At 41.5% G+C, this 16,693-nt stretch overlaps 1 protein-coding gene across 1 annotated transcript in view; it reads left to right on the top strand.

Moving 5' to 3' along the window:
- Positions 1-6,326: 6,326 nt before the first annotated feature.
- The window catches only part of TMTC4 (transmembrane O-mannosyltransferase targeting cadherins 4), a 54,488-nt gene continuing 44,121 nt past the window's right edge, over positions 6,327-16,693 (top strand). The window contains exons 1-4 of the mRNA XM_059466062.1: positions 6,327-6,405; positions 8,651-8,866; positions 13,394-13,509; positions 15,501-15,717. Coding sequence (XP_059322045.1) covers positions 8,705-8,866; positions 13,394-13,509; positions 15,501-15,717 — 495 coding nt within the window. The 5' untranslated portion in view covers positions 6,327-6,405; positions 8,651-8,704. The remainder of the gene's footprint in view (positions 6,406-8,650; positions 8,867-13,393; positions 13,510-15,500; positions 15,718-16,693) is intronic.

Here is a 16,693-nt window from a genome sequence, read left to right as displayed (position 1 = left end):
AAAATTCAGTGCATGGCAGCCTGCCCAGGAGTGTCCTATCAAATCCACCTTAGACCAACAAGAAGTCTTCTAGAAGGTAATTGGGTAGTTGAAAAAGTCGGTCCCATTTCTCCTGAGATGGAGCTCTCTTGGATGGGGGGAAGAAGAAGAGTGAAATTTGTGTCCTTTGAAACTGCTGGGGTTTTAACATCCTTCTAGCTCAGCTTGTTTTTGTGAAACCTCAGAACTCCTCACTAGAAGGAAAACATTTTGTTATGAACAGCTCTGTTGGGTTCTGTTTCTTGTTCTTGCCATTGAATTACTGTCAATCATGGAAAAGCAACTTTATCTCATTATTCTTCAGGTTTTCCACCTCTAAAGCAAGATGCTTTCCTTTGCCAAGCACTCTAGATGAAAACAATGATAGATTGTATAGATATAAAGTATTCCTTCTTAAATTTGTTATATAGCTATAATTACCACCCAGCAAGCAGGGAAAGAAAGAAAAATGTTATTTACAAATCACAGCTGGAAATTATCTAAAAGCAGCCACTCTAACTACACTCTACAGTAACTCAGAGGTCTTAAATATCTCTTTCTTGGGTAGACACTAAAAATGCAAGCATTACTGTATGATCTCATGCTTATAGCCACAATTATATGAAGCAAAATTATTTTAGTAAGAATAAAAATTTGATTTCACAAATAAAAGCAACGAGAAAATAAATTATTTTAAAATAATTTCTGTGGTTTATGTCAGTTACTCTGATATCCTGGCCTTGTGTCTGATGGTGTCTAATGGTTGCCTGTTGGATCATGCTGTTCTTCAGCTATACCTCAAACACAGATGCAGTTTTAAGATCTTTCACTAAAGTTTTTGAATTAGAAGTTATAAACTGGGTTCATATAAATCATGCACTATTAAATTCTCTTTTTTTCATTGTGTTATAGTATTTCATTGTATGTATTTCCCTAGAGTTCTCACTTTTAGAGATCAAAAATCCCTTTTTCTATCCTACTTTTTAAATATAAGCCTCAGTTATGGAGTTCTTCACATGCAGATGAACTTTCAGGATCTCACGGAACCCATTGTTAGGTAAGCTAGTGTGTGGAAAGGAAATAAAAGACAAGGTTAGACTCATGGTTGAAAAGTTTAAAATAGCAGGAAAAGGTAGAGGCCCCAATTCAGTCATTCTTCTACTTCACAACATAATAATTTTATACTACTCAGTACAAAATTACGTCATCTGACTGATTTACCACATTCAGCACTATATTTTATTTAGGCAAATTGCTATGTGAGTGTAAAACGAAGGTCCAAAGTGCTAACATTAGGTAATACAAGGAAAGGCAAAAAAATTTTCTGGTGCTCTGACCAGGGTTTTGAATGCTTTTCAAGAGAAGCTTCTTTAGATGCTGGAAGGTTTTTGCAGTAGATTATAATTTTCCTAATCTTTTAATATACAGCCCAATGCAATTTCATAAAGTGTACATTAAAGTTCTAATCAACTTAACTTTAAGATAGATACAGCAGTCTTTAAAAGTGCCTATTTTTATTTATATTTGTGTGTGTGTAGTTAAAACACTATTAAACTGCAGGACAAAAGTAATGAATTGCAAATTAATTCTGACAGCAGAGATGCTTGTACAGCCTCTTGATTAGGACAATACAATTTTAAAATGTAAAACTTGGAAACATTCTTAAATCATAATGTTAGCACATGCAATCATTCAGTGCGTCTCCAATCTTTTCCTCATACAGCTTGAAGTAATTTTAGGAAGGAAATTTGAGAACCTTTGAAAATTATTTAAGAGTTCCACTTTCCATTTAAATTTTCTTTTTTTTATCTTCTGCTTCTTTGTGTCAAGAACAGATAGTTATTTTAATTTCAATGTCTGGCAAAGAAAGGTGTATTTTCTCTAACAAAAAGCTAGGCAGATGAACAGAGTGAAGTAGCTCAATATTAATGGTGAATTTATAACAAGCTGGCATAACTACATTGGTGCTTTCCTTGAAAGGTTTAGGTTGATTATTGATAGACAGTTCTCTGTTTTTCCCATAAAAGCTGAAGTATAGCTTGTACTAAGTCTAAAGTACTACAGTGAGAAGCAGTGATGAGTATTCTTATGGTTCAGAGAACAACAGAATAGTGGAATCTTTGTTATCCACAAGCCTTTGACTTACTACATTTCCATTTTTTATTGAAAAGAACACATTCCACAGAGCATAGCTCTCACATTCAGAATTAACTGTTCTAAATATATATTTCTTATCTCCTTATTTAGGGGAAGGAGAATATGTGATTAAGTACATATTTTTAACACAATTTAAGACTGTGAGCCATAATCCTACAACTCTACCCTAAACATTTTAGTAGCAGCAAAACATAGTAGCAACAAGTCTTCAATGGACCTGCTCATTCTCAACCAGTGAGCAGGGATATGGCCACAGCAGCAGGGCTAAAGGATTCAGTACTTCACTGGAAGCCTCAATTCAAAAGAAAATTAGAGTTGTAGGGTCATTCTGTCAATCCTTTTCCAATAACTTCTGTTCCATTTAACCCAGAGTTGTCAAAGTACAGGAGCCTCCAGCATGTTCAGTTCCTGCATGTTTCATTTTTAAAAAGCCCATAATGGCTGTGTAAATGGCAGCAACCTGACAGGCCCTTTCACAGAGACCCAGCTGTCACCAACTCTGCATGGTGAAGTCTGGGCAGGCTGTTCAGCAGCAAACACACCCATAGCTGTGGTCAGTCACAGAATAAAGAGAACTGGCAAGCCAAAAAGCAAAGTGAGGTATACTGAGGGATCTTAATGAGGATGACTTACATGGGTCACGAGGGGAACCACAGTTAGTAAAGCAAGGAGGTGTAGGAAGATAAGACACAGAAAAACAGGAAACAAGGCTCCATTCATTGCACTCCTCTTGTGACAATCTCATTTAACTTCTGTCTCATTTCTATTTTGTTTTTATGACTTACAGTTGATCAACGTTGCAACTGCACCAGGCATAGGAGTCTGCATGTCTCTACATATGTGTGTGTACTTACACACACACGCACACACGTACAACACACAACATACAAAACAAGCTGCCTGAGACCTGCTACTTCAAATGCCTCGTTCAGTGTAATTAATTGGGACACCAGCTGTCTCGAGGAAGAGACCATTGAAATACTGTTAACAACAGTAGAGAAAATATGCCTATTCTTTATGAAAATATTTGCATATCAAATGCCTGTGCATGCCCCAACCATAGGGACCAGGTAGGGACCAGCTGCAGGTTACCTACAGGCACAAGCAGTGGCTCTCAATGGCCAAGGCCACATCTATGATGGCAAAATCCGGGCAGTGGAAAGGACACAGCTGTTCCAAAAACGACTGTGGTAGCAACTGACAGCCTTTTTAAGCTTCTGAATTGTTTTGGTTGAATCCTGCATTACCACAGTCCCTGACATTTTATCCCTTTGCCTGCAAAGTCACAGTGACACTGTCAAGTGTTGATCCCTTGAAATATGACGGGTTTTGCACCCTCCTTTCTAACAAGAGCAAGGCTGGCCTTTGTGCAGATCTGCAGTGGCAGGCTGCTAAAAATAAGGATGCAATAGCCACTTAGGCAGATCAATTTAGCATGCTGAGAAAACTACAGAGCGAGGAGATACTCACTTCATACATACTACCCTCCCAGAAACTGCAGATTAAAAAAAAAAAAAAAAAAAAAAAAGAGTTGTATTTAGGAACTGCTTCAAATTGAAATGCTATAATAACCCTCCAAAGAAGCAGACTGAAGATAAATTATGCAACTGTAGCTGATTTAAATCAGATTTTGAGGGAACTAGGGAACTCTCCAGAACAGGTATTTGCTCTGCAGTTCTTCATGTTAATTAAAGCAGAACAGAAGGTCATCATAAAAGCTGCCATATTATAAAAAGCAAAATAATAAAGGCCTAAGAAAAAAAAGGTTATTTCTAAATGGAAAATAATGGGAAGCAGAGCCTTCTGCCCATGTTAACTAGTTCATGCAGAAATGTTAATCGTTATTATTGTATTGACATAAGTGGTGATGAGGTGATTTATACCATCTGTGCATCTGGCTGCGTAGAAATATATATATTTGACCAGAACTGATTACACCAGCAGACACACTAAACAAATGAAATTCCAGTTATAAAGCACAGATCAAGGATGTGCAGATGTCCAAGAAATGTGAGCAAAGGAGCTACTAAGAAGAGTATGTGATTTGAATGGGCCATTAGTAAAAATAAATACATCAGCAAACGTGATACAGTCAAACTAGCTACGGAACAAAACACAGAAATGTGAAAGTGAGTCAAACAGTACAAGTCTGGCAAGTGTCACAGTGAGTCTGCTGAAGCAAATCTCAACCTTGATTCACAGAACCTTACATATGCTTAAATGAAAATAAATTCTTACATATGGGCAAACTTAAGCATGAACAGAAATTTCATTTACTTCATTAGAAGTTATAGAAGATTGAATACATTATATACTGCCTTTTCTAACTAAGGAATTTCTTTCAAAATTGGGCCCCTCTCTTCTGAGTAAGGGCCCTTCCATTAACAAACACTAATTAAAAATTCTATACATATTATAATCTCAGGAAGATTGTTGAATTTGAGAATTCTTGTTGACAGGAGTTTGACTTGATAATATGCATGTGTGGTAGTTTGGGGGGTGGAAGCTGAAACAGTAAGGAAATGTCAGGAAACATGAACCAGCACTTCCTAATAATGAAATAATATGGTAAATCAGCTATTTTTAGTAAGTTATATCAATCTCAATGGTTTGGATTGTAGAAGCAGAAGCATAGAAAACACGCTTTTGTGGATTATCTCATGGTTTACCTTGTATTTATAAGGCAAAATGACCTAAAAGCCATAAAGACATCTTTCACTTTTACCGTTTCACAATGGCAAATTATGAAACACAAAGCTTCCTCATTGTGCCCATTTAGATCACTAAGTCAGGGACAAAGTCAGAACAGACAAGATCATTTTAAAGTACAGGGCTCAATTTAGTGGTTTGCAGGTCTTTGCGTATCTATTTCAGCTCTGGTACCACAGGGACCAGAAGCCTGCAATCAGTTCACAGAGCTTTGTGTGCTGGATGACAGCAGTTCGCTGGCTTTGCACCCCTTCCCCACCGAGCAGCACCTCAGACACTTTGTGGGAGCTGTTTAACTCAAGGCACAAGTTACAGACTTCCATCTTAAAGGCAGGAGCTCCACATCCACAGCTGAATAATAGACGAGCCTGGCAGTTGTGCTGGCTCAGCTGCTGCCCGTGTTGCAGAGCAGATGCTCCAAAGCAGGTGTCAGCAGGCAGTTATGGGTGGCAACCACCAAAGCCCTCCCAAAGCAGCGCTTCCACTCCAGTTAAAGCCTCAAAGGACACATGAAATAACCTTGTTAATTTGACGCTTGATAATGCAAACATCTTAAAAATCCCAATCCAAATAGTATGTCACTCCCTGGCACAGAGCCAGGAGTTCTCATCCAATTTCAGCACATTAAGGTTTTAATGGGGTTTTTTTAGAGAAGCTTCTGCGAACATTTGGTGCTACCAGTTCAATGCTTAATCACACTTTCTTAGAAGGAAATCACGGTGATGTTTAAACGCACGAATTAACTGCACCTGATACAGCCTTTTTCTTGTTACACTATCTACCCTGCGGAGAGCACCCACAACAACCCCAGCAGGACGACAGCGTCCTACAGAAAGGCTGGAACGCGGTGCCAGCTCACCCCGCTACCCGTCCCAGGCGGCGAGACCCCGACACCCATCTCCGCCACCGCCCCACCGCCTCTGTATCCTCTTCCCGGGGGGATTCCCGCTCCGTGCACGCCCGCCGCCGCAGGAACCTCGCCTTTGCGAGAGGAGCGGGGGGCGCGGGGCTCGCGGTTCTCCCGCCCCCGTGCCGGGCGGCCCCGCTCTCCCCAGCTCAGCCCAGCCGCCCCACAGCCCGCGGCCAACCAGATGCGCCGGGCTACGACCGCGGCCAGGGCACAGCGAGCGAGCGAGCGGGCGGGCACGCACCGGGAATGCTACCGGGAATGCTACCGGGAACGCCGCCCGGCCCCACCCGTGCGCGGAGTGCGGAGTTGGGGACGAAGGGGGAGCGACCCGCACCGGCCCCGCGCCCACCGCGAGTGAGCGCCCGGCTCCGCCCGCCCGGGCCCGCCCACCGCGCGTCAGCGCGGCCGCAGCCAATGGGCAGGCGGGGCTGCCCCTGGGGGCGGGGTCGCAGGGGGGCGGGGCGGAGCGGCGGCCAATGGGCTGCGGGGATGTTCCCGGAGGCGCAGCCGCCGCGGCCCCTCCCCCGCCGGCCGCTCCGGCTCGGGGCTCGCCGGGCGGGAGAGTTTCGCTCCCGGGTGGGAGATGCCGCGCGGGCTCCGTGTCCTCGCAGGTAACGCCGTGCGGGGCAGCGGGGGTCGCGCCACTGCCCGTCCGCCGGCGGGACCGGCCCGGGGCGGTGAGGGCCGGACGGGACGGGACGGGCCACCTCCTCCGGCGGAGCCGTCGCCGCCAGGACAAAAGGGGAGCGGCGAGCGGGGCAGGGCCACCGCCGAACTCCCGGCGGGGCTCGCCTGCCCGCCACCCTCGACCCTTACCCCGAAGCTGCCGCTGCCCTCCCGGGCGGGCTCCTTCGCCGGGACCGCCCGCCAGGTGCCCGGGACGCCCCCAAGTTTGCGGGCTCCGGGCACGGCCAGCGCCGCCCTGGGTGCGAGCCGCCCCCGGCGCCGGCGCTGTTGGGCGGGAGGCGCCGTGCCCGCCCCGCCTGGGGTGCTGCGGTGAGCGGCGGGCGCTCTCCGGGTCGGCTCGGGCTCGCCTTTCCCTGGGGAGGGCGAGGGAGGCGCCCTCCCGGCCCCGGGCAGCGGCATGTGTCCGCTCCGGGAGGTGGCGGTGCCCCGAGGGTGCCCGCACCGCGCTGCCCGGGGAGAGAGGGAGGGAACCTCCACGGACCGGATCCTGGACGGCCGGGAAGAGGGCAGGCAGTGGCTGTGCGCCGGGTGAACAGAGCAAGCGTAATGGGAGAAACTTTCAGGGCGAGATAAATTTTGAGTAGGTTAAATATTTTAATTGCGTGGTGCGTGTTGATGCTGTATCCGTGCTGTTGGGAGCAACGCCGTGCACTTCGCTCGGTTAACAGCCACGCTTTCTCTCTTTGTTTCCGTCAAACTACGAGCACAAGGGTGAACTGCTCCGAGAAAAGGTTTTGCTCTTAAGGCAGCTGCTTTGCTCAGCCAGGGAGCTCAGGCTGCACAGCTCCAGGTTACTGACCTTTCCTGAATGTGGGAGCCGCGCCGTATGGACTCCAAAGCGAGGAGGGGCACCGGTGTGCCAGGGGGCACTGCCTGTCCCTGGGCACGTGTGTGTGCGGGAATTGGGAATATGCGGGGACCGGAGTGAGCTACTGCAAAAAGCAAAGCAATTGCTGCAGCAGCTCTAATGGTCAGCTCTGCTCCAGAAGCCAGATGCTCGGAGCTCTTTTCCAAACATTCCATTAAATGCAATGTTTGCAGGGGTGCACTAGAGCTATTCTTCTAGATTCTCTGTTTTTCTCTATGAAGGTATTAAATGTTATATTTTCAGGAGTGCAACAGTTGATTTAATAAGCAAATAAATAAGAAGAAACTTAAGATAGGCTGCTATATGTGCCTATCATACTTTGGGCTTGCAAAATAAAAAATCCATATTCTGCCTGGCTTTTACTGCAGTTTTCCATTCATAGCTTCCTTTGCTTGCCGTTTATACCAGCACCTGATAATAAGAGCACTCACAGTGGTGTCTGAGCCCCTGAGAAGCGGAGGCAGAGCAGAAGTCCAGACAGAAGCTGGCTCTGGAGCATCCAGAGAGACCCATCCGAGTAAGGTGGCTCATGGGTGTAAACCTCCAGCCTCAGTACCTCCACACTGATGTATCTATCACTCAGTGTGCTTGGATTGCAGGGTCTTTTTCATCTGCCTCAACAACCTCATGAGTCCTTACAGCAGTGGAACTTCAGGTGCACTTGAGGTGTGCTGAGTGATCTCTTGAATGCTAGTTCCATCTCAATTCTATGGGTCTTGCTGCATCACTGCTTGAATTGTTGAGATTTAGGGCCTAGGCCATTAACTGATACCTCCATATGTTGATCTGCGATGTTTGTATGAATTCCTTGCATGGGGGAATGTGTGAGACTGGGTCCTTTAATCTGATTAACTGAAGGGAGTTTAGCTCTTTTGGCAGTTGACAATGTTTGCTTTTCAAACGTGGAAGGAAATTATAATGTTTATCGTTTTCTACAGAGCTTTATAAATGTTTCACAGTCCCTCTGTTGCATCTGTTTGTATTGCTTGAAAAGAACAGTAAGAAACAGAAAAACAGTGATTTGCTCTACATTTTAGAATTTGTCTGTGCCAAAGTTTTACCTTAGCATCTAAGAATTTCTTGTATTTATCTCTGTGCTCCAACCATGATAAATTCTGCCTTTAGTTCCTCATTTGAGGTACAAAATTATGTTTAGGTGTGTTCCAGTAACTATGAGAGGCGCTGAGAAAAAAAAATGTAAGGTTAAATGAAACAATCTCCTCTCCCAAGCCAGCTTTCCTTTAGAGTTCTTTTTTTGTGAATTAGGGCTGTAACCGTGCACTTGTATGTGTTTCTTCCAGATTTTCAACCAACATAATGCTGAAGCTCCCAACTTGGAACCAGCATTTCACAGAATGGCACAAATGGAACCTAACCTGGACCATGACGTATCATGGTTCCTCCTCCCATCATACTGGGCTAAAATGGTTGTGGCATTAATTTCCTTCCTCTGTTTTGCTAACAGCTATGATGGAGATTTTGTCTTTGATGATTCTGAAGCCATCATCAATAATAAGGTTTGTCTCTCTTCCTCACAACCTTTGGCATAAATGGTCATATGAAAAGAAATAATGCAACAGTTGATCTAAACAGGCCCAGAAGTTTCAGCCTAGTAAAGAGCTTCCTTTGGGCATTACGTGTTTGTTTTTTTTTAAACTTCATTTTTCCATTTTGTTTTATTGGGTGTTTTTTCAAGTTAAGCTGATTTAAGGGTACCTGTACATCAAGACTGCCAGTAGGTCCAATTTTATGCCCATTCCTATGTCAGGGAGAGCGTACAGTAAACTTCTCTGATACCCATGGATGTTAATAGGAGATTTATCTTCACAGAACTTCTCTGGTCACAGAATCAGACCAGTGAATAAACTTAGTCTGGTTGCAGGTACGTAAGGCATCATTAAGGTATCATGTAGGGGGCATGGGGTTTTCAGGTGCAGTTTATATCATAAAAATGTTACAGGAGCAAGCAAAGCTCCCTTTTCCCTCCTTCCACCACTAAAGTACCTCTGACAATAGCACCTTTTTGAGATAGAGGTGGAGTATTGTGTTCCATTTTAAAGCTGACCATACATGCAGTGAGCAGACTTTGAAATGCTTAGAAGGTAACATGTGATTCAAACAAACCTCTGACTGAGATTCTTTTGACTTTGAGCAGTGGAGTGTGTCTTCAATTGCTGAGACACTTCACAGGATCACATGCAGCAGTGAGTGAGCCCATGCCCATGGATGGGTATTGGTGTTACAGCTTTTATGCTGCTCTGGAAGGTACTTGTTAAGCATTTGGAAAGAAAAGCACAGGATAAAAATAATCACATTCATCTGTTGGTTCTGTCTTCCTGAAGCCATGGGGTTACAAAGAGGATAATCTGGAGACTCACACTGCTAGAATAACACAGTTCACTTTTTTTTTTTCCCTTGCACAAGATATAGAGGCAACTTATCACAATGTGCCTTTTAGAATCATGCAGAATTACTGTTTCCTTAGACAGACTTGTATTATGTGTGTGTAAGTCATCATACCTTCAGTTATAGATGTATGGGGGGAAAATACATCTGTCAACGTGGAAATAAATCTCAAAGCTTTCAAGAGAATACTGTTGACAAATTAAGAACCTACAGCATTGTTGTTTGGGGTTTTTTTTTTTAAGTAGTATTGTATTTTAGATTGTACAGCTCCTGGTAATGTTTCATTCTGCAAAATTTTATTTGGGACCTGTTTATATTATTTTCATTTCCTGAAAGAATGAACAAAAGACTGATGTTGAAACAAAGCAGGTTGTTTGGCTAATGTGCAACTTCCACGCTTGTAATCTCTCTCCATTTATTTCAGTCTTTACTCTAAAAATGTTTCAATTTATCTATGCAACCCAACAATCTGCACCAGGATTCTAGCTGTTGGCAATGCTGAGAAATTCAACCAACTGCTTAAATAAATTAATTCATATGTAGTCTGTTTGTTTGAAAAACTGGGAGGCTGTTTCTATTTCTCACATCAAAATTCTCTATTATTCCCTAGAAATTAAATGAGGATTTTGTAACAATATCATTTTAACACACGGGTCATATGGAAATTCAAAATGCACAAGAAAAATGCAGAGACAGTGAGTTTACCAGTTTAATGGGGAGGGAGATTATCTAGCAATGGTACAGTTTATTAAACAAAGCATAGCATATTTTATTCCTATTTAGTAGGAAAGACAGCAGTTGAAGTAATTTTATAGATTTACTGAGCATTGCTACTGTAGTATTTTTTTGGGTACCACACTGTGCCCTCTCTGTTAATTTGCTAGCTGCCATCATCCCAATCTTTAATTTCTTTTATTGTTTTTTTTTAGCAAAAGACACACATTTAATTCACCCCATCCCTATTGTATCACAGAATATTCCATTATTAGATTTTATTGGAGTTAAAGTCTGTTTTCCAGATGCTTTCTTACCATTTTAAGCAGCATTTTAACTGGTACACAGCAGTGGCTTTTGTCTTTATTTATTTACTAGCTTGGCAAGACAAACAGTTGGATTAAGCAGAGCTTCAGACACAGTATGTCATTTCCATAAGCCTTTATATAGAAAAACTGACCTTTCTTCAAATCTTGAACTCTGCTCTCTCTAAAGCTGCTGCTAATCAAATATTTAGAGATTATTTGATAGCTACTTTTGGTTTTTAAAGAGAAAATCATATGTAGCTTTTAAACAGCTGTCTCTTGAAGAAAACCATTTCTGTTTTAGGGTAAGTTCGCTAAGGAGGAAAATTGATGTAAGAAACTTTCTCACAGAACTTGGATACAAGGGTGAGATACATGATTGAAGATTTTTAGGTCATATGGAAGTGTAATCTAATCACTAAGTAATTCCATGCATTCAGCTTTTCCTGCCTTCTTCCGATGGAAGACAAAAGAAGGCTGATTATAGCAGAATGGGAAATCAAGCCTTGTACATTTCCCATCTCAAGTTATTGAGGACCATCTGTGACATGGAAGACATACTTTTCTTTTCCAGTACTAACATTTATAAAAGTATGTCTTTCATAAACCTTATGTGCATAAGGAGCAGTGCTGCTGGTTGAAAAAACAGTGTGAGGGCCACACCGCGCTCTGGCAGCTGTCCCCTGCAGAGTACAAGGACTTCAGTAGATGTTGGTGCGCCTCCCTGCCCCAGCCTGCCCCGGAAAAGCTGGCTCTATCCATTTAGTGAGCTGCTGCTTGAGTGTGTTCCTGCTCTGAGAGTCAAATTATGACCTTTAGGGTTTGTGCATACCGATGAGGAATGGAATGGGAATTTAGATGCCTAAGGCTAAAATTGCGGTTCTGTGAGAAGAAAGAAATTTCTAGCTGTTACTTGGCAGTAGAAACATCTGTGAGAGCGTGAAGAAATTTTTCACCTTGGTAATTCTTAAGCCCAAGTAGGATCCCCTTTGAGTCTTGATTTCTTAAGAATTTCCCTGAGAGTGCCTTAATTGACAGCTGCAGTCTAGGTTCTTTCAACCTGCCGTTTTAGCCGTGCTCTCTTTTCTGTGTATTGATTTCTATCCTGTTAGAGAATACTTCTATTCATTTGACTAATACTAGCCAAATTTGATCAAATGATTGAAGGAAATCTTTTCTTGGATTTTTTTTTTAATTTATATTTTTGGATGGATGAACGTCAGAATATGTTAAGAATATTCTTGTTGAAGAAGCAAGAAAAAATTAGTTATTTTAAGTTCAGTTTAGCAGCAGCCAGTCATCAGGGTCCAACAGTTTGGCTGTAATTTGGGAGTACGTGCAAGCCAAAAACAAGGCATGGACTAAGGGTGAGATGGAAGGAACTGGAGACCACAGCAGTGCTCAAGGTACTATAGAAGCAAGTGAGGTGGTAGCAGCATTGGAGAGGAACTGGAATTAATAAAACCAAGGCAATTGCAATGTGGGGGATCTTGTAAGTAGGTGGAGTTGTAGGAATAATAAGGCAGGGGCACCAGGGGTTAGCAAGAGCAAGCCTGTTTATCTACTTGCCTGTGATTGTGGTGTCTTGTTCACCTCCTTTGGTTCATTGGTCTCAGTAATTCCAAGACAGAAGGTAGGGGTAGAGTTTTCCCCTTGTTGGTTGCAGGAGTAGTACTGACTAGCACAGTTTTGTTCTTAGGTTCTGTCTCAAGTGTCTTTAACTTGCATGTACCTTAGTGTAGCATAAATTGGTATTTAATTTAATTGCACTAGGGAAGCAGAAGAGGGCAAGCATATGTTAGTTTGAACTTCCAAGCTTGTCCTCATAGAAGACTGAGGCCGATGATAGCAAGATCCTTATTTTTCCTCCAAAGTGTATGCTTCCCATTTAATAGCCTACATTATTTGGGTTTTCATTATCAGCATGGCTTTGAGATAAAAGGGAAGAACAAGCAAGCAAGACTTTTTCTTTGCAGTGTTTTTTTAATAGGCCCCTTTTGCACCCCAAATTAAAATAATTCATTACCTTTCTGTCTTTTAATCTTTAGGAGCAGTATATAGAGATGTTGATTATTGATTTCATGTATTAAGTGTTAAAACAGCCTCAACTATTTGAATAGTCCTGTGCAAAGCAAGGCTTCAAAAAGAACTAATTGTTGTTTCCTACCTTTAGTCTCCTTGATTTCATGCTTTTGTCAGTAGTTATGCTACTGCACTGGTAAAATTTGCTATTTTGCAGCAGTTTGTAGTTGGCCTTTTTTGCAAGATAACCTACACCTAAAATCAAAGGCTTTTTACAAAATTATGAGGTAAGGAGGTTTATGTGTTTGGATATCTCAGCTATTGACCAGATAATAAACTGATGTGAATATAGCTCTAAATTTCATGTAGTTATGCCTACTTTCAGAATCCAGGATCGTGACCTTTACAATGACAGGCATTCAAGATTTGACCTTCATTGCAAACTTAGGTACTGTGGGTCGGATGTCAGTAGTGAGCCAACAAAACTCCTGCTATGTCCATCTTAGTGTGAGCTTGTATTAGTTAGAATTTGTTTGTAGTTTAGCTGCTTTGAACAATGGAAAAATTTTAAGGATCTGATAATTTGTTTTCTTTTAGGACCTCAGGGCAGAAACCCCCCTTGGTGACCTGTGGTATCATGACTTTTGGGGTAGCAAACTCAGCAGCAATACCAGTCATAAGTCATATCGACCGCTAACTGTCCTAACTTTCAGGTGAGACTTGTATTTTTGCTTGAGGTCTGAATATTTTTTAACCTATATTGACTCAATTGAATTTAGGGGGGAGGCAACAAAAAAGGCAAGAACAAAGTAGCTGGAGGGTAGTTGGATACATTTCCAGAATACGATTTTTGAGTTCACTACCTTAATCTCAAATGGTGTTTTAATTTTCCAATGGTTTCTTTCCCAAAATATTCATTATTTTGACATTCTGTATTTATAGCTAGTTTTCAGAGATTTTGTCTTGAGGGTCTTCTATACCCGCTACTAGGGGTGGTGTGGTTTAGTATGTCACATCATCAAGGAACTAGGAGGTGTATGTTCCCTTCACTTAGCCATGCTGCCACTTACATTGCTCTTGTAGTTTTTGTTCTCTGCTTTCCTGCTGACCTGTCAAATTGTTTATTTTATAAATAGCATCACGGTACTGTGGCCTTTTTCCATCAGCACACTGTGGTCTGTAGTCTTCCCACCTCTTCACTCCAATATTCTAACTCAAGTGTCTGAGAATCTAGTGAAATGTCTATATAACTTGCTGGTTTTGTCAAATAACTAAAGGTTTAAGAGGATTACTTTTGTAGATGCTTAGCTCATGTTTTTTGCACAAAGATTGGAGCAAACAGTAGACCATGTAGGAATCTGGCACAGTAATGCAGAGAATATTTGAGGACTCAGTCTTGATTTCTTTATTTTCCCCTTGTGACTCGATGGTGTCAGTGGGGACAGTGCTTGTTCTGCCCATTTCAAGCCATGAACTAAGTGCAGAAGAAGTGTTCCCACTCTTAGTCCTCATATTCAAGCAAAAACTTTGATCCTTTATGGTAGTGTGTTTTAAGTACCTAGCACCGTGGGTTTCACTGTCTACTGGGATTTCTTCACATTTTCATAAAGAAAAATAAACAACTGAATAGAACGTGTCAGAGTCCTAAACCTGTTGAAGTTTTCAGTGCACTACACAGAACATGCTTTCCTTTTTTTTTTATTTTTATTTTTTTCTGTGGTTTATTCCATCTCTAATAACATTCTGGTTTGTTTAAGGAGTGAACTGGGATACAATCCTTATTATATCTGAAAATATAGATGAGCCTGTGGAGATGGTCCATAAAATGCTATTTTCAAAGAAAGAAATGGATTTCCTTAATTTCCCTAAGCTCCAGCCTTTATGTGCATCATATTTATAATAGGTTAAGTTTTTAAATAGGTTTCATTTATGCCAGATGCACATTGACCAAAATAACTGTGTAAAATTCCCTGTTCTAAGTAAGTTTCAGTGTATCTTACCTACTGATAAAAGCATATGGATAATAGCACGATGTTTCCCCGTTTTCTTCTCAGCCTCCATTTTACTGCAGAGTTCCTGTCTTGAATAGGAATTTAGACAGTATTTTCACTTACACTTCCTTCTGATTCTAACACTTGTATGAAACATCTCTCTAACCAGTCTCACAAATCAGTTACCAAGATATGCTGACTGTTTTCTGGGTGGATACTGATTGTACCCACATGCTAGGACCTCTTTCTGAGAGTATGTCAGTGGAAATCATAGTCCCAGTGCATATTAGTTTCCTCACTGTGTGGATTTAATTAACAAAAACTCATCAAGTTGGCTGCTCTTAAGCCCAGGGGTATCCCTCAGTGGGCTAGGTTATTTATCCCTAGGATACTCCTGTGTTGCAACACTGAAGTTCCGTTGTTGACCAAAAGCCAGTTCTAAGTACTGTAAGATTAAAATAATGGTACTAAACTATGTGTTTGGAGAGGATAGATACTGTATCCATGTGATATTCCCTATGAATAGGTGGCCTGAAGACTGGGATATTGTTTCTATCTTGTTGTGGAGCTGAAATGGTAACTCCACCTGTACTGAGATACCCACTTTATTTTTGTGTGCAACCGTGTCTCCTATGGGGCTGTTTAGTTTTTCTATTTGTATTTTTCTAACCATTGTTGTAATTCCTACCCTTAATATTTTTGTTTCTATATAGAATTAATTACCTTTTTGCTGGAGGCTTCTACCCAGTTGGTTTCCATGTCATCAACATAATACTGCATTGTACTATCTCAGTGTTGATGGTTGATGTGTTCTCCATATTATTGGGTGGATTGCAATTCAGCAATAAAGGAAGACGGCTAAACCTGGCTCCCAAGTCCTCTCTTCTTGCTGCTTTGCTCTTTGCTGTACATCCAGTGCACACCGAGTGTGTAAGTATTGAATCATTATCTCCAGAGATTTTTGTTTTAGAAGTTCTTGACCATCTTGACTAATTAATTCTGGCGTAGACTTATACTCTGCAGATTGCTTTTATATATTCTTAACACTTCTCTTGGCACATGTCTTAATAGAACAATCAAATATTATGGTTAGTACATCCAAGGCTTGTAATTCCACCGAGCTAGACCTTATTAAGGAACACAAATCATTCAAGTACAATAACTCAAGGAGGAGAGCTCTATGCTGCAGAATTTCCCTACCTCCTGGATTTCTTTAGTTACTGTTCATTTCCATTTGCATTGGTAAAAAAAGCAAAGAGCTTTAAAATCAGAGATGGGGCACTCTATGAACTTTGTATGTGACTAGTAGAATATTGCATTCAGTTTTGCATCCATGCTGCAAGGACAACACTGGAAAAATTGGAGAGTGCTCAGAAGAGCCATAAAAGTGATTAAAGGGCTGGAAATCATCCTGTTTCATGAGAGATCAAACTGGGTTTATATTTTTAATATGAAGGAGAAGATTAAAGAGGTTTTTTTAATCGCAGTCTGTAATTATGTACATGGGGAACACAAATTTGACAGTAATTTTAATAGTGCAGGCAAAAGCAAAGATGTAAAGATGCAGTATAGAATCATGGCACATGTATAGCAATCAGTTAAAATATCTGACCAAAACACAGAGTCCTTGTGTGGGAATTCTGTGAAGAGATGATGTTGTTCTTAAAAAGCTCTTTTGTGCTTGTAGTTAAGAAAATCTTATGGCCTCCTGCTAGTGGGCTTGCTGAATGTTATCACTGATCTCTTGACCTTGTGATAATGATAAATCAAATATAAAATTGTCACAGTAAGGGAAATATTGTGAGGGGTTTGTTAGAATTTGGAAGGTCTGAAATACAGAAAAAGTACTAAAAGTACAGAAAAAAAAAAGTAAAGAAATATTTTGATTTTGTCCTAGCAATGAACA

The sequence above is a fragment of the Ammospiza nelsoni genome, chromosome 2 (assembly GCF_027579445.1).
Source record: "Ammospiza nelsoni isolate bAmmNel1 chromosome 2, bAmmNel1.pri, whole genome shotgun sequence".
Lineage (NCBI taxonomy): Eukaryota > Metazoa > Chordata > Aves > Passeriformes > Passerellidae > Ammospiza > Ammospiza nelsoni.
The sequence above is the reverse complement of the archived record's forward strand: the minus strand, read 5'-3'. Positions and strand labels throughout refer to the sequence as shown.